This window comes from Copadichromis virginalis, linkage group LG17 (assembly GCF_057382275.1).
Source record: "Copadichromis virginalis isolate Kocher_CV1m ecotype Utaka linkage group LG17, C_Virginalis_male_GT1.1, whole genome shotgun sequence".
Lineage (NCBI taxonomy): Eukaryota > Metazoa > Chordata > Actinopteri > Cichliformes > Cichlidae > Copadichromis > Copadichromis virginalis.
In genome coordinates this window covers 3,776,044-3,793,918 of record NC_140634.1, presented here as the reverse complement: position 1 = coordinate 3,793,918, position 17,875 = coordinate 3,776,044, and the positions used below count along the sequence as shown (strand labels likewise).

Below are 17,875 nucleotides of genomic sequence, written 5' to 3'. Positions count from 1 at the left end.
CCTTTTTGTTTCTTTTTTTCCAGTTATCCACCCTCCCACTGCATTCACTGCCCAGAACAAACTGCTGGGTGCAATGCTGCTACACAGAGACACCTCAGATCGACGGGCTGCAGAAACTGAGCTCACCTGACATGATGGTGTCTGTGATGTTGAGGTTATTGAGGGACAGCCCCAAGGACTGACGTGAGGAGGATGAGGAGGTGCTAGAGGTCTCAGAGGGTGGCCGGGCTGTCTTCACGGGTGTGGCTGTCGGTGTTGCGTTACCGCTGGACTTCAGACGATCATTTTCTGCTTTCAGCGTCTCAATCTCATTCTGTGTGTTGCAAATAAAGAAAATCATAGCAAATCTAACAGAAACTGCTTTTAAAGACACTGACTGATAGGCTCCTCCAACAGCAGATGGTCATTTCCTGCATTGTTGTTATTCTGAATCAGTATCACTGGAATTATAGGCTGTAGGCAGCTTTTTGATCTTCGAGCCTTCTTTGTACTGAAGATTAAGTCTCAGATAAGGAATTGGACATGATCCCCATCTGACAGGGAAACTATACGCAGCCCACATTCAGAGGCATCCACTTAACTGAGACACAGGATATTCTTTAATATGTGTTCCTTTGAAAATTTGAAAGTCACAGCATCTGTGTACACTATGCTTTGAAAGGATGATTTCATTACACTGCATCAGGAGTACTGGAATAAATAATGGGAGTTTGTTTTCATGGAGAAACTCCCCTTTTTAAAAATTCAGCTTCATGGAAAAGTAAACAACACCTTCATGAGGTGTTTTCCCCTCGAGAACCTAACTTTATCAACAGATATTTGATAGGAGTCTGTTTGCAGTACGTTAGAGGCTATGCTGGGTTGCAGGTAAAGATTAGTGGAAAGCAGAAGAGAAATGCTTTGGCTCACCGACAAACTCAAAATCATCGACTATCATCTGAGAGCTATTTAGCTTTTATCAGCTTTTTACTTTATCTGCATTCATAGCTGGACAGCAAACAACGACCGGTGGAACAGGAAGTCTTGGCCTTGGCCATCCTCTGTTCTCTGATGATTATCAGAGAACAGAGGATGGCTTTCCAGACTGCTTAAAAATAGAATGACTGTTTTTTGATGATTAGTGCCTGTTTGGAGGCTGCTGGAAGTTTTTGCATTTCCCAAAGTTTATATCCTAATAGGACTTGATGTAATGGTTGGACTTTTCTGATTTAAGCTTACCTTCTTTCTTGCATAGCATTAGATGAAAACAACTAGTACCACGATCAAGTACCAATAGCAGTTTTCTGTTGCAGGTAGTGGAGGGTAAGTCATGCGGAGTATTTCTCAGTGTTGTTTACCTTGATGCAGATGTCTGGAAGGTGTGCTCCTCACAAACTAGAGTGAGATTTTGCAATCTGCATCTAATTTCAACTCACCATGCTCATTGCTGTTTGCACTATTCCTCCCTCCAACATTTTAACACTTGTCTGCTGACCAAATAACAGATTATGCTTTAACAGCAAGACATGTTTGGTTTGCATTGGCAGGAAGTTAACACACCTCTCACCTCTCACTGGAAGAAAATCAATTAACAGCAATATGTGCTCATTTTAATGTCAGTGTTTTGCCCATCTCCAGTGGCTCCCTGTGGCCACTTTACTTTTTTTTTAATTCTCCTGAACTTTAACAGCAGTTAAAGCAGATTTAATCAGATTTCAATTATTTAAAAAAAAAAATTTAGCAATTGAAGGAAAAAGCAGGTTGAATTCACAGCCAGACTGTTGGCTCGCTGACATGCCTGATATTAAAATGCAACTGGATGATTTCTTTTTTACTTTTAGTATTATTAAAATTATTATCCAAGTAGGATACTTGGATTTTAATTCATTTGCACAAAGACAGGTAAAATTCAAAATGTCAACATTTTAAGAGTAGGTATAACAGATATAATCACTTCATTCTATTTCTACAATTTCATAATGTCTGTATTAATGTTTTGTGACTCTATGCAGATTGTTGTTGGTGAAAAACTGCCAAAAAATGGCTCAGCTGTTACTAAAGCTTGCAGACCCCAGTACTAGGAGCTGAAAAATAAGACATCAAGCACAAAACCTGAAAGTTTGTTGTTTTCACTTCATCACTTAAATCACTTTAAGCATATTTGCACTGCACAAGACATAATGTGGATTGCACAACACTGGTCACTATATTCTTCATTTCCAGTTAATACTTGTACAGCTGCTGTTATTGTGTGTATATATATATATATATATATATATATATATATATATACATATATATATATATATATATATATATATATATATACACATTCTTATATAGTTCTATTGTGTATTTTGTTGTACAGTTATTTTATTTTCAACTTTAATTTATATTTTATTCCTTCCTAGTTAAATTTACCCTTTTTAATTTTTCATATTTATTTCCTATCTTATTCAAGCCTTTTCCTTTTTATTTCTTTAGGTCACGAGCAGTTGTCTAAGCATTTCACTGCATATCGTACTGTGTATGACTGTGTACGTGACAAATAAAATTTGAATTTGAATTTAATTATATCGTCCTACATGCTGTTATGAAGGACTGCAGCATCACTTTGCACAATGTGGTGAAAAAGCACTGACAGAGGTGACTAAATGAAACTGGGCCAAAGTAGGCGGAGTTAGCAGTGAGTCAGCTTAGCTTAAAAAAGGCTGAAAGTCGAGGGAAAGCCTGGCTTCCAGGTCAAGACAGCCAAGTGTACAAATGAAAGAAATGAGAGACAATTTCTTCATCAGTGGGCAGAGCCAGGACAGACATAATATGAAGCTATACTAATTTGCTGCAAGTTCCAGCTACACATTAACCACACTGACAGTTCTATTGTGCCTCTCATTTTACTCTTGGCCCGAAGGCAAAGAAGTTTAAATGTCATTACGGTCATTGACAGTTTCATTTTCATTCTGGATTATGAAGCTGCAGTACATTTAAGATAAGATAAGATAACCTTTATTAGTCCCACACATGGGAAATTTGTTTTGTTACAGCAGAAAGTGGACAGTGCAAAGTTATATAGCAAAAATGAGAGAACATTACCTGGGTTACACATTTTAAACAACACCATAAAATAGAATTTAATAGCTAAAGAGTGAGAGCACTAGGTGACTTGTTATGTTGTGAAAGGATATTCATATTTTTCACTACAATGACCCCTGGCAAGCTGATAGCTGTGCATGCTGATGCAGCTTGAGCTCAAATATAAATCGACACAGTTCAGCATTGACCTGGGTTTAGTTTAAGCTCACCTGCATGCGGTTCATGGCCTCTCGGATCTGGTCCAGGTGATGGGCAGAGCTAAGTGCCTCCAGGCGGATGTCCGTCAACTTGAGCTCCTTCTCCCTCAGCTCGTTCTTCAGCTGGAGGATGATTTCTGCCTCAGCCTCAGTGCATTCACATAGCCTGAAAGTGGGTTCACACACAGGGAGGAGGAGGGCTCACCTTTAGGGTTATACCAAGCACGTACACCAAGTCTGGAGAATGTGCACTTTCAGGGGGAACAAGAAAGCTGAAGTTCAAGCTGAGTCAGTCTGGGCTGGTATCACATGGGTGAACAAGGAACGTTAAGCACTTGGTACAGCAAATCCTTCCCATTGATACTACAGTACTTTATTTTAGCAATCTTACAGGAAAAGAAATATTGCAATATGTGTAGGATGTTTATGCCAGAATTTATGACAGCCATGCAGCATACCGGTTGCTCTTTTCTTTATTTAACATTAATGTTTAGTCTGAAATGTAAGAGATCATTTTCAGAGTAAACTAAAAAGGCTGATGTGGTGTTGTCATAATGACAGAGATTCAGCTGTTTTCGTAATCAGCAGGCAGATATTAAAAAAGTCGACATGTAAAAATGCTTTGTTTGCTAAGTCAGAAACCTCCACATGCCGAGACTATAAGAGTTAAGATACCACGCATGCCAGGTTATCTTAACCCAAACAATACCTGGCATGACTGTGATATATATTTATATATCTATATATAAATAGATATATTGACCTTTTGTAGTAAGATGCAGACAATTTTTTCTGACATGTCTGACAAAACAAGAACAGTTTTCTTTCCATTCTGCTACTTTTCCATAACCGAGAACTGGACAATTTTAAGGTCCTGGTTCAGTTTGTGTCCCGGAGCAAAGCGCTAATATGGAGAAGAACGCCACACAAACACAAACCACTGCAAACACACTCCCAGGGAGCATGCCACTCAGTGCCTGTTACCGAGATCTGTGCTTGTAGACCACATAACCATTTAGCTTTTTCTTTGCCGTCCAAATGGGGGAAGACTTGCTATCGCAAACGCACTTGCTACAGTAGGTAGAGAAATAGTAAAGAAATAATGAAACAGAGTGGTTGGATGAAAGAGAAAAGAAAAGTGAAGTGAGGGTCAGAAACAATTACATATTCAGAGAAGAAAAAGAAATGAGACAAGTGTGTATTTCAGTTATTATAGATCGTAGATACGGCAGAAGACAATGTCTCATGTGAATAGAACTGTGAGAGTGAATGAGTATACATTTACTCACTCTGTGGTGGAGGGTGAAGAGCGCAGCGTGGCGATACTGCCTTGCCTGTTGTCGTGCTGCAGTTTGGGTGAGGAAGGCAGAGAGTCGGTCATCTCCTCCATCTCATCGTGGGCTGACTGCGATTTGGTTTTCTTCTTGCTGAACGCCTGCTTGAAGGAGCTTCGTAACTGCAACACACATAACACAAACACACAGGGGCAGAAACATCAGTACCGGCCGTGCTAACCTCCTCAGTCATATCATGTCAGTTCATATTAACCCTGATGATATTGCATCCTGTCAGGAAGTTACTCCGTGCTGTTTCCAAGCAATGGGCACTGTCTGGTTTAGGTAAAAAGGCAAGAAGCAAGACCATAAGTACAGATGAGAATGGGGGGGGGGGCAGGCGTTTTTAATGTTCCTAAAAATTTTGGGATGAACAGGCAGTCAAAATGAGGAGGGGCGGAGGAAAAGGAGGGGGGAGGAGAAACAATGGGGGAAAGGGGAAGGTCGCTGTATCCATGCCGACGTTCTCAGAAAAAGGAGGAGGTTGCTCTAAGAGGGGGAGAAGGCAGGGCAAACGTAGGAGCAAAGGAAGTGAAGATGAGGAATCACTGCACACAAACGAAGACACTCTGGGAACCACTGACCTGAGCCGGGAGGGAATCGGCCACCTGAAGATGCAAAACACACCCAACATTAAGCCACGCAAACACACACCCCTGCTCTGCAGGAGACTCAGTGTTGATTAAAGCTAACTGCTGCAAATATCACTGTTTTACTGGAGACATTCCAGTTACTGCTGTTGCTAGAATGGTAATAATCGTGATGAATGTTATTACAGTTGCGTTCCCTTTGGTAGGAGGAGAGCATTTCTGCAAGCATGCTCAGTGTTTGATCACCGCTGCCTGAGGTGATCTGAGGTGACAAATAAACTTGTCTGAATATGGGACAGTTTAGATCTCAAGTCAATAAAACCAACATTTTACAAAGCAAAGAGTTCAGGACGCAACATGAAGTCAGCACAATGATGCACAACACAAAATATGCAACATTTTACAACACTGACACTCATAAGACTGATATTGAAATGCTAATTATTTGCAGCTTAGGTTATGAGTTGAAATTCATGGTTGTAATTGCAGCTATATGATAATATGCAACTTCATCCTTCACCTTGCCACCCTGCAAGCCTGATGTGTGGTTTTTGTCTTTGCTTTTCATTCACTAACCTCAATTCAACTCTGTCCTCCACCCATCATACACCCAGGAAGAATTTATGCAAATGAATAATTAATTGCTGCTGAAATAAGGAAACGGCTGGTATTCATGAGGCTGGCTTGATGTTGACATGTCAGGCTTGGTGGGGAACTTTTACACTGTTAGTATGCATTTCATTTCAAGGGCATGTGTTTTGCATTGCAGCAGAGACTGGAGAATGGCTCTAGTTTGTGTGCTCCTTGGCTGAGACAGAACTTCTAATATGTCATCTCTCTCACTCAGGGGACTGCAGCAAATCGCAGCTCTCAGCCAGGGATGCTGAGTAGCTTGTACAGCAACCAGCAAAATTAGCACAGATAGAGCAGAGAAAGGGGAAAAGGCTTTATGGCTTTGGATGTTTTGGGAAAATGTATATATACATTTGTCAATTGAAGGAAAACTGCTTTAAACATACATCTGAGACTAGGATTTAACTTCAGTTCAAGATGCATTTTAGACATGTGAGTCAGCAAACACTCAGTTTCCTTTTTATTCCCCCAACATGCTCTGTAGGAGGAATAAAGCTATATGCCATGCTGTTTTACACCTCCAAGCTTGACCAAGTCCAATTGTGTAACTGAGGGATTAAGAGCTTTTCTCAAAAGCACTTTGACAGGAAATTTCGAAGAGTGTTTCTCTTCTATCCAAAATTGGAAATTTAACAAGCACTCCTCTAACCTCTGGGCAGAAACTCGACTTTTTTCAGGCTGAACCTCTGTGTACATGACATTGGTGGCCTCTGCTTCTTTTCCAACCTCATCTGCATGTTAGACTAAATATGAATTTCCAAGTGTTTCTCAAACAGTGACTGCAGTGTGGTTCATTATGCTTGATCCTCTTTTAGGTCAAGATGCCTTCAAGACTTTGCTGCACACTCTGCATACTCAATCCTCGGAGGAATCTCAACTCAAATATGACTAAATATTAGATTTTTGATCTACATGGTGACTTGATCACACGTATCAAACCAGTTAATCACAGACTGATTCAGTCATGTAAGGCAGCAAACACCCACTTTACACTAAAGAAGGAATGATTGGGCATAAAAAAATCAGAGCATTAAAAACATGGATTGGCATTTTGGGGCAGAAATGATCCATTTGCTTTTGATTTGATGAGCAAATAACGACTAAATAATGCAAGTTCTTCTGAGCTCATGCAGGTATAGTTAATGCATTCTTCTTGTAGGAATGTGGATGATTTTTAGTGAGAGCAACAGTACAATCACATTTATTTGATAGAGCTGCAAAAATATCTTTTCTTTATGCAAATAAGACATTTAATCTCTTAATGTGGGCATATAAAGCACATCTAAAATAGCTTCAATGCCACTGAATAATGTATATGTATCTAGGGGATTTTTTACCAAATCCACCTCCAACAATGTCTGGATATTTTCATGTGAAAATATAAAGCATCTGTTGGTTGCAGCAAATGAATGCAAGCCAGAAATTAAAAGACACCTGCATATATAGCATAATCTCAAAATACCCAAAACAGGCAGCTGAAAGTATTTTGAATGGTGCTCATGGCCATTGATCAGTGGTCATAACAGTTTGCATATTAATGATCAAGGAACCGACCTCCCAGCCCATTGTTCGAAGACCATTGCTAGTTTCAGTCATTATGCAAATGCACTGTTTATAAGATTGGGGAAACCTGCCGAGTGGGAGAAATGACGAAACCGAAAACGCTGCGCCCAGATGAACAGAATCAACCTTTTGGGGCTTTGGTTAAGAAGTACTCAGTTCCACCCCTCTCTTATATTTTGCCTTAAAAATTAAGCTCAAGGTCCAAAAGTGCAGTTCATTGTATGAGCAGTTGAGGCTGTCCCCCAAACAATCAATCCCAATAGAAAGGCATGTTTAAGGCATAGTACAACAAGTGCTTTAAGTCTTTCTAGCTAACCTTCTGTTCATGAGTACAAGTATGTTTTACTAAGGGTGCAGCCACTTTTACTGTTAGATTTTCTAGCAGATTTTTGTGTCTGTGCGATACACTCGTAAAGCGAATGGATGTAGCTTGTTAGTAAGAACTCAGATTACACCACGCTCCCAACCAAAAATCAGGGTGCTATGTCCTTTCATGATGAGTCTTTGAGAAGAGCCACTGTTAGCCACTGGAACTATGGAAGGTTTGAGGTCTGGTTTTGAAATGTGATTTTACTCTGAAGCTTTAGTGTTTTTATCTTTTCACCTACCCAGCTCTTCTTCTTCTTCTTTTTGTCTTCGGCATCCTTGCCCAAGCTGCCCATACTGGAATGACTGGCTGCGCTGTTAATACTGGACATACTTTCAGAAGAGTGCTGCCGTCTAATCCTCAGATCTGGAAAGAACAGACAAAGCTTTCTTTAGTGCAAAGAATGTTTAGGTGAACAGTGTCACTACATTTATTGGTTGATACTGGTTCTTATTTAAAGTGCTGCAGGAATTGTTTCTTTCAATCTGACTCACACAGCACAAAAATCTGTAAATAACAGGGGTTCAATTACCTATGGAGCCAGTTGCGCTAAATGTTCATCCACTTATCAAAACATCATTTAATTTTGTCTCCTGCCAGCCTGCTCATTACCTTTGTCAAGGTGGTTTGGGCCATTGAGTGCCACCTGGATAGCTGTTTGGGCGTCTGTGTTCTGGGTCTTCAGCATTTCTATCGTCTCCCTCAACTCTGCCAACTCGGACTCCTTTAGTCAGAAAAAAAGAGAGAGAACAGGAGGTGCTGTTTTATTTTTTATTTATAAAGACAGAAATCTCTGTAGTCTAAATAAAACAGACTTTCCAAATCCAAAATCAGTGATCAGACCAGGTTATTTTTAAAAAGGATGAGGAACCCAAAAATGTTGGAATCGTCCCCTTAGTTACATTACTGAGAGCAGATTCTTAAATTTGGCATTGAGGTAGCTGTGTGTGTGTTTGTGTGTGCGTATGGATGTGTGTGTGTGTGTGTGTGTGTGTGTGTGTGTGTGTGTGTGTGTGTGTGGGGAGGGGTACATTTTGAGAAATACAGTAGATTTGCCCCAAAGCCAGCACCACCTGCTTAGAATAAGAAGAATACTGGACCAGATAAAGGGAGACTCCTACTCTGTCTTTCCCCAAAACTCACTGAGGGCTGCAGATAGGGTTTTCACTTTAATTAAAAGTTAGGATGGCCTTGTTTGACAAAGGCAGCTCACCCATCTCAGTCTCCTTTAATTTATAAAGGATTAAAAAGCAGCCAGGGCTTGTCAGCTATGTGTGCATGTATATGTGAACAGAGGGGAGCATTCTTCATTTGTGGTAGGGGTATGCCTAAGAACATATTGCTGCTGCTGTGATGAGTTTTAGTTCTTTTCAAGCTCTTTTGAAGTCCTAGAGAAAAAAATAGCTGCGGGCAAAAAATGATGACGGAAAGACCGCTTTAAACAGATTTTTGTTATTAAACTGGATACTTTTACTTACATATAAAGCACTGAAGTTTGAATCCTAAGCATGTCAAAAGACTTTGGTTAAGGTTAAGAGCACTGCTAGAGAAAAACTTTACCAAGTAAACTCCTTCAGCAGAAAACTTTTCACGAGTCGAGAATTGAGCCTTTAATATATTTTTATTATGTCACAGTGACCAACCTCTGACTTGATACTTCCCACTGAAATTATTCAGTGCCACACAGTTTCACGTTTCTAATCATTTCTCCTCTTTGTAGTCTCTTTTGAAGATGCCACACAGTGTATTTTAAATTCAAGAATAAGCTCTTGTACCTTTTGCTCGGCTGTCATGGTGAGGCTCTGCAGGCGGCAGGTCATGTTACTCAGACTCTTCTCAAAGGCTGCCACCAGGTGAGCCTACAGACACAGGAAGACAAGCAAACTTAATCCTCGCTTTTACTTTTTTTACATGCTTTGGCTCACTATTTATGTTTTTCTTATGCAAATCGAAAATCTAGATTCAAAAAGAGAAAGCACTGAAGTAAATAAAACACACACACACACACACACACACACACACACACACACACACACACACACACACACACACACACACACACACACACACAAGCCCCAACACATTCTGTATGCAAAACTACAAAAGTAAATCTCAGAACTGAGTTCAATATGAAATTTGACTTTTCTCGGTCAATACAATAAACGCAATTTCTACTTGGCCATTTATAAATTAACATTAAAATGTTTTTAAAACCCCTGTTGAAAAAAAGAGCTCTGACAGAGAATCATCTGGTGCGTTTTGATAACTTTGAAGTGAGTTTTCGCTTGATGACTGCGGACAGAAAAAAGCTTGGTGTGGAAATTTTATTTGCCCACGAGTCTGAAGGCTTTGGCTGTGCCGTCCTGAGGAGGTTTGAAGAGGGAGCACTGTATTACTTCACTGCTGCATCCAACTGCTGTGAATTAAACACCGTGGACGCCAAAGATGTCTCTCTCAGCTAATTAGAATAAGAACGCATTGATACCTGAAAGATGGTCAATGTTTGGCAACGTCATGCCATCTGCTCTGCGGGAATCATGGTTTTGTGTGTGTGCGTGTGTGGATTTGGTTGTGCATGTGTTTTATCTATATGTGTTTATAGGGATGTCTGGTGAAGCCTTATGTTCATCAAGGCTGCATGTACTTTTGTGTGTATTCGTTTGTGTGTGTGCTGTTCGTTCATTCTCCCGTTCTAAGCAAGACACAACCGAGTCACCTGTCAAGCCTGGTGTGTCACAGAGAGGTGGGAAGCATGCCCAGACAAATCTACACACAGATACGCACACACAAACACCCAAGTGCATTTATACACTTTCATTTACCGAATTCAGCAGCATTTGTTCTTGATCTTGCCCTCTAACAGTTGTGACAAAATCAGAAAAGTCCTCATCTTTCTATGCCTATGACGACATTTGGCCCATCCAAGTCCATAAATAGACACGTGCACGGAGTAGCACCCTGTGCTGCCTCTTCCACTCTGTGTCCCTGGCTAAATCAGCGTAGGTCTTGACCTTTAGAAATGCCAACTGTTCCGACACATCCCTCTAACTCCACATCTCTTTCCAACTCCACCTGTGAGGCTCCAACTCATCAACCCCCAGCCCACCTGTCAGCTCTGAGGGAGGCACCAATCAAACTCTCCTGCATCCCAGGGCTGAACCATCTGTCCTGTTCTGGAGGCTTGAGCCAGATAGTGTTTTCTGACCCTTGTCCTGATCCTGGGGTCTCAGGTAAAGGTTGACAGTAGGCCAAATCAGAGAACTAGATGATGAGAAAGTCTTTAAAGTCACAGCTACTTGATGCCACCTCTGACGATGTACACAACATCTCGAGGGTGTTATATGTTACCAACGACACAGAGTCACGACTACTGTGTTCAAAGCCAGCAACTACTGCTGGGCTACATCCTACACTGTAGTACAGTACAAAAACAAGGGCAGGTGACGAAAGGAGGAGGCCCAAAGTCAGGAAGGAGGAAAAGGAAAGGAATACGAACAGGAAATATTGGGGAGGGTTGACTCTTTTTTTAAGCTGAGCAGAAAGGAGAAAAAAGGAGAGGGAAGAAGGTCAGGCTGACAAAGTGAAGGGTGAGAAGAGGGGGGGGGGGGGGGACTGGGGGAGGAGGGTTGCTTGTATGAACTCTTAAACCCAGTATGTCAGCCAAGACAGGAAAACCAATCTCCTTCATGGTTGAAAGAAAATACTGACTAATACTTTTGCCCCCTAGTCCCTTTAGCAGGATGGGGTGTCAGTTTTGCTAATTCTGGTCTATTTTGCTCCAATACAACCAAAAATATTTAGTGTATCAAAATGATGGCAAGGCTAGGTGTGTTTCTAAAAGCAGTGGTGAGACAGTATGAGAACACTGACTGTGTCTTAGCATAATATATATTTTATAAGATCAACATTCAATTTCCTGCACAAACCCAAGAAAAATAATAATAATCGTTAGTGCAGCGGCAAAGCAAATGTAATAGGATCACGATAAGATGACCTCAGTCACGGCACATTTCCTCTCTGGTCCTCTTTTATAAATTGTGTGGATGAAATGAAAAAGCACCACGCCAGTGAGCGATGACACGGAAAGACGACACCTTCCCCATGGAGCTTTAAAATGTATCTTTTGCCTTCATCATGACTTTGTTATTGTTAAACTGTTGTCAAAGGAATGTAAGATTCTGTAAGATTTCTCTGTCAGCTGGGGAAAAAATTCTTTGACATTTTGAAAGAAACTTCTTCCTAAGGCACTGACATTAAAAAAAAACAACTTTTTACTTTTATTTGCACATCAAAGAGTTCTTATATTTGCTACCAGTGACAATGTGTAGGCTTTTATACACCTATAAATATATATATAAATATACACTCTCATACACGTGAGAGTGTGGGCAGTAACAGAGATGATAAAAAAACCCGTCTGTGGCAGGTCTTGAGTACATCACAATGAGATTTGGACTGTGGGTGGAGAGTATCTGAGGACTCCTGAGGTTGATATTGCCACAGTTACACTCCCCACTGGGAGGATGAGATGAGCTTAGAACACTAGCAACCCACCATGCTATCATGTAGATGTAGTGTGATGCACTTCTAGCATATGTCACTAGTGTATGTGGGTTTCTCTTGTCTGTGCTTACATATGACTTGGTTATGACACTAGTTGCATATTACACTGCTATTTAATTTCAAGACGTGGAGGATCCACAGTGCAACTCGTCACCTATAAATTTTAAGTGCTCCTGCGAATAAACTGCATCAGAAAGTACATTTGTATAAAATGTAATCTCAGCTACATTTATTACATCCACCCATCATGTCATAAATAAGTAACATGACTTCCCAACACTTCTTTGTACCAAAAACAGCAAAGCAAAGGGTTTTGCATCAGCTATTGTGCACAACTAGTCAACTATCATCAGGAAAGACTGAAATATAATGCTCTTTTAAATATCTGTGAATTGTTTTTGCCTTTTTCCACACTCTGCCTTCAGTTTCAGCTTTGCACAACTCTGTGATCAAAGAAGAGGACTGAAGCGAGCAACCTGACTGCTTCCACGCACGATCAGACACTTGGCATTGATGGTAGGGAGGTGGAGTCAGATGCTGAAGTCAGTCTAACTAAATCTCCACAACGACTTTGTCTTTGGGTTGAAGGTCTCTGCATCTGTTTCACCCACGCATGACGCACTTGTGTCGAGATTCACTTATCCTCATCTCCCTGTTCTCTTTCTTCAGCCATCTATCTCTATTCTATTCTCTCTGCTTGATTGAATTCGGGAGAGGCTCTTTGCTGAAAACCCACCAGCTGAGACAAAAGCAGAGAGACAATCCTCGCTGTATGAGACACACGAGCACACGCAAGGAAAAGCTCTAACCAGGGACAAGAAAACAGACACAAACCTACAAACAGGCAAAAGCAAATACACACATGAGGGCTTCAAACACACAGCAAAGGATTTAGAGGGTGTCTTAAAGATTTGTATTCCTCCTTCAATAAGCAGCGCTTCCCATAAAAGCTCTCTGACAGCAGGTTATCGTGCAAATGTTCAGGCTGTTTTGACGGCACCTTTTGAAGTAAATAAACTCACATTGGCAGCCAGCTGAGATGTCAGAGTCGCCACCTTCTCCTGAGAGGCGTCCAGCTCCCGACGCAGCTTTCTGATTTGCTGGTTGGGAAGGAAAAACGAAATGTGAACATTCGGTTAATGCGCCTAAAAACCATAAAGAAAGTAAGACTGATTGTGATGTAAACACGATGTGAATTTGCAACTCCCATGGTGATAACTCTGATGTAAAAAGAAAACTGTGCAGGCACATGGGAAACTGTTTAAAAAGACACTGGAGTGAAGTGTGAACATAAAGTGTGGGGGATTACCGTGGAATTTTGGACTGTTTGGCCCTTGATTGAAAAGAAAAGAGTAAAAATTAACGCTATGTTGCATGCCTCCATCAAATAGCAAGTCCTGATGTGGCTGGAGAGACAGAGGTTATCAACAAGCCACAGCAATGTTCTTTTCATGGTTTCCGCAGCAAAGTGAGGAAATGGAGACATTTATGCCTGAGATGGTTCAAAAAGTTTTTGCAAATACCTGAAATTCATACTTATATAATTCACAACAGCAAGACGTCTCAGTTTAGCAAGGCGGACAGCTCAGTGCAAGAATGCAAGAACAGTTTTCTGGATTATCATATGATAAGATTAGCTGTATATTTTTATTCAGTCACTCAAAAATATAATGTCTTTTTTATTATTTGTTTTGAATTCTAAATGTGTTTAGATTTACTGCACAGTCACTGTAGTCCACAACTGTTAGTTTGCACAGAGTGAGCTGTCCCGGAATACTAAACTCCACTTATCTGGCAGGGTTAAAACAAACACTGCAGTGTATTTGCGATCACTGTTTGACCCAAAGTTACGCTTAAAGCACATGTAGAGACAAAAGGGATGAAAGTCAAACCATAAAACTGGAAAATCAAAGTAGAATCAGTGATAAACTGAATAGGCTTTTTGAACAAGAGCCAAAGGTCAGGGCATGGATCCCATTACAGAGTAAGTGTTTGTAATGAGTTAACAATAAGCTATGCAGAATAGTAAGGATGTGTAGATATTTATGATCTAGATGAAATCAATGCATGATTAGATAAAGCAATGCGACATAGAGCTAAAATAATTGATTGCAGAATTTACTTTTATTTATTCACAAAACACTCTTTTGTTTAGTTCAGAGATCAAATAGATATCACTGTTTGTGCTTTGATTGACATGCACAGATTGTCTCTGAATACAGACGCTGTGCAGCACAAAGACATTCAGACACAGAAATCAGCCAACAGGGACATGCACGTGACATCTTAGACTAAATCCCACACAAAATCAAATCAAATGGGTCAAAAGTAACTTTTAGGGATGCACAGCAAGACACAAGGCACTCGAACCTTCACCCACACCACAGAGCTGCTCAGTGGCTGTACCGAGCAGTTTCAAAGCATCGGTGGCTCTAACTATAAGCCTGTTTAGCTGAAAGCTGATAAGGAGAAGCATACATGCAAACAGAAAGATGGACACAATGTTAGCCGCCCTTACCTCTGAGTGAGCTTTTTCCTCTGTCTGTAAGAATCAAGCAAACACAGTTTAGAAACATTTGATCGCTGCTCTGGGGAGATGTGTTCCATCAGTAAAAGCACCAAAAGCAAAGAAAAGGGTCATTTTAATTAAAAGTAGATTAAAATGACAGAAAATGTAAAAAATTAAAGAGGAAATGGTTTATGTACAGAATGACTCAACCTGATGGAAAACTTTGTAAACAAAACCATCTCCATCGTTCATCTGAACGTTTACTTTGCAAATTGCTAGCGCAGTCTGAAACGGGCAGACGTGTGTGGTAATCGATTCCTCTTGCTACAACTAATCCCCCACCTCACTGAATCCGAGAGTCGAGCACTGCATGTGCTATTACTGCAGAATCTAAATTGTCAAGAATTTGTTACTTCAGACAAATGCTGTCACAGAAACTTGCCATGTCTTCTACAAAAATAGAGAGGAAAAGGGAAAGACTGAATGCTACGTAACATCACTGATAGGAGAGGACGGAAAAGATGTTCACCCTTCAAATTAAAAAATAAAGATGATTTCAGTTTTATTTTATTTTTGTATGCAAACATATGAAGTTTGGAGCTCAACAGAAAAAATGTTTGAAACAGTCTGAAGATCAATCTTGTTTCAAATACTGGCAGCTAGGGATGGGTATCTGAAGGTTTTATCTTCAGATACCCATCCCTTTGTCACCGGTTTTATCCAATACCGGTGACAAACTAGTACTTTTGAAACGGTGCTGAACCGTTGAACACAAACTTTGTCCAAAAACCTCTTATGTTTAGCTGTTTTTGTGTAAAAAGTTAACAATGTTAGGCTTTTCTGCAGCTATAGGGCATATATGGTATCACTCTTGGCTGGAAGCAGTGCTTAAACAATGGAAAAAACAAACTTTGTCCAAAAGCCTCTCATGTTTAACTGTTTTCCACTTTTTCTTTGGTCATTTTAGCCTTTTTGGCCTACTCAACGTAAATTACACACGAACAACATCAAGCTTCACACACAGAGAAGAACGGCTGCTGCCGCCATCATCATCCGTCATCATTTCTGCTACACTGGCAGGGCTAGGGGCCAGGACTCTACTCTTCTGGTTCTTGGGGGACGTTGCTAACTCCGGGTCCGATAACAGGCACCACACCCGCAGTAGATGTGCCCGGTGTGAGCTCTTGCAGCAAAGCTATCAAATACGGTGCATTTCTCGGCTTTTAAAAAACCGCTATGCGTCGCCAGGTGTTTCATTAGATTTGATGCTTTAGGGTGATACTGTGCAAAGGAGGTTATCCTTTGCACAGTATCACCTTAAAGCACTTGTTGCAGGCTGCTGAGTTTGCTGTGGAGTACAGCCAGACTTTTGCCCGCTTCGCCTTGGGGATTTTTAATCTGTAGCTCTGCTCTAAAAGATCGTACGTACCTGGGCCCGCCTACTATCCTTGGAAACGTAAAATGATTGGCTAGAATCCAAAGTGTCTGACATCTCAGGAAAAAAAAAGCACCGAAATAAAGCACCAAAATGTGCGCTGCTTTTCGGTCTGGTTACTACCGTTTATGTCAGAACGATACCGGTACCCATCCCTACTGGCAGCTGCCAGTGTTACCCCTCAGCCTGCATGTAGATGCACCTATGGCATCACTTTGAAAGTCCTAGATGACATCCTCCTTGATGTATTGTGTTCACAGGATGTGAGTTCACTGAATTTGGAACTCAAATTTTCAGTAGATGCACCAATGGTATCAATTTCAAAACACATCATCATACGTCGCCTTGATCTCAGGTTATCGCATTCACAAACTTCAGTGTCCACGCTATTCATCCAACTCCCTGGTGGGGTGATGACAAAAGGATTTTAAGTGTGCCTTATAGTGTGGAAAATACGTTATACAGAAGAAAAGAATAGATCGCGATATATATCGTTACCGCACATGCTTCAAATTATATCGCGATATGAATTTTAGGCCATATCGCCCAGCCCTAGTGGCGTCTTCTTAAAGGCTAGAAGCCAAAAGAGAAAGGCAGAGAAGATGCTAAACTGCTTTTGCCAACTTCAAAATGCTCTATGTGAGTGGAGGAAGGCATCAATTAGGACTGAAAAAAATATTGTCACCCCGTCCTGGTAAATATTTGCAAATAGTTACAGTCAATTCCTTTTTCTGAAAATCCTTCTGAACACAGTGATTCAGTAATTATTTATATTACAATATAGAAATTGACATGTTTGTATGGAATGCTATTACTACAGAAAAAAATAATAGAAGTGAAATCTCAGATATATTGCTATGGTTAGGGTTTTTTTCTCAGTAGGGATTTCTGTCACACTTCTTAGATACTTACCGCAGAATACAGTGACGACGTGCTGGAAACCAAAGACAGTGAGGAGCCATGGACTGTAAGACACAGAGACGGTGCACATGAGTAAACAAAGACTTTTAAGGTAAAACGTGGATATTTGTCCTTTAACTGTCTTCACCTTGTGACTCAGTTTGCAATACTTATATTATTAGAAATTATTTGGCTGATTGGTCAGCAGCTCTTATGCTTACTTATTCAGAAAATGTAAAGTGAAAAATTGCAATCAGTTGTGGGACTAAAAAAAACAACAATTTAAAATGCTGACCAGAACAGAGACCTATCAGCAATGCTGGTATCAAAGCACTTGATAGCTGGTGGGACTTTGCTTTGTTGAAAGTGACAGTAAAAACTGTTTTCACTGTTTTAGCTTTTTTGTGAGGAATTGGGTTTGTTCTGGACAGTCCGTCGAGAATGAGTGTGTGTCTCACCTTCATCAGTGCTGTCTCTGAAGGACCCAGAGCGGCTGATGGCACGTGGTCGTTCCTCCAGAGAGGTTGCGCTGCCACCCAGTGGGTGACCCTCTCCATACAGGTCAAAGGAGTCCTGGGTGGGGATACTGTTGGAGCGGCTCATGCTGCTGCTGCCTGGTGGCAGGTTATACTGACTGATGTTGGTGGGGCTCACTGCACAGAGCAAAACATATACATCTACCATGTTATATTTTCACGTGCGTTTCAGTCAT

General features: G+C 40.7%; 1 protein-coding gene across 4 annotated transcripts in view; it reads right to left on the bottom strand.

Moving 5' to 3' along the window:
• The window catches only part of nav3 (neuron navigator 3), a 180,377-nt gene that overhangs the window by 10,002 nt on the left and 152,500 nt on the right, over positions 1-17,875 (bottom strand). Inside the window, exons 19-31 of one of the 4 annotated variants that reach the window (XM_085436874.1) lie at positions 17,622-17,816; positions 17,176-17,228; positions 14,838-14,861; positions 13,629-13,652; positions 13,342-13,419; positions 9,532-9,615; positions 8,369-8,480; positions 7,998-8,122; positions 5,188-5,211; positions 4,559-4,725; positions 4,254-4,340; positions 3,282-3,435; positions 127-313 (exon numbers count right to left, since the gene is read on the bottom strand). In XM_085436874.1, coding sequence (XP_085293000.1) covers positions 127-313; positions 3,282-3,435; positions 4,254-4,340; positions 4,559-4,725; positions 5,188-5,211; positions 7,998-8,122; positions 8,369-8,480; positions 9,532-9,615; positions 13,342-13,419; positions 13,629-13,652; positions 14,838-14,861; positions 17,176-17,228; positions 17,622-17,816 — 1,314 coding nt within the window. The remainder of the gene's footprint in view (positions 1-126; positions 314-3,281; positions 3,436-4,253; positions 4,341-4,558; positions 4,726-5,187; positions 5,212-7,997; positions 8,123-8,368; positions 8,481-9,531; positions 9,616-13,341; positions 13,420-13,628; positions 13,653-14,837; positions 14,862-17,175; positions 17,229-17,621; positions 17,817-17,875) is intronic. The other 3 variants (XM_085436875.1, XM_085436876.1, XM_085436878.1) reach the window with 3 other exon arrangements.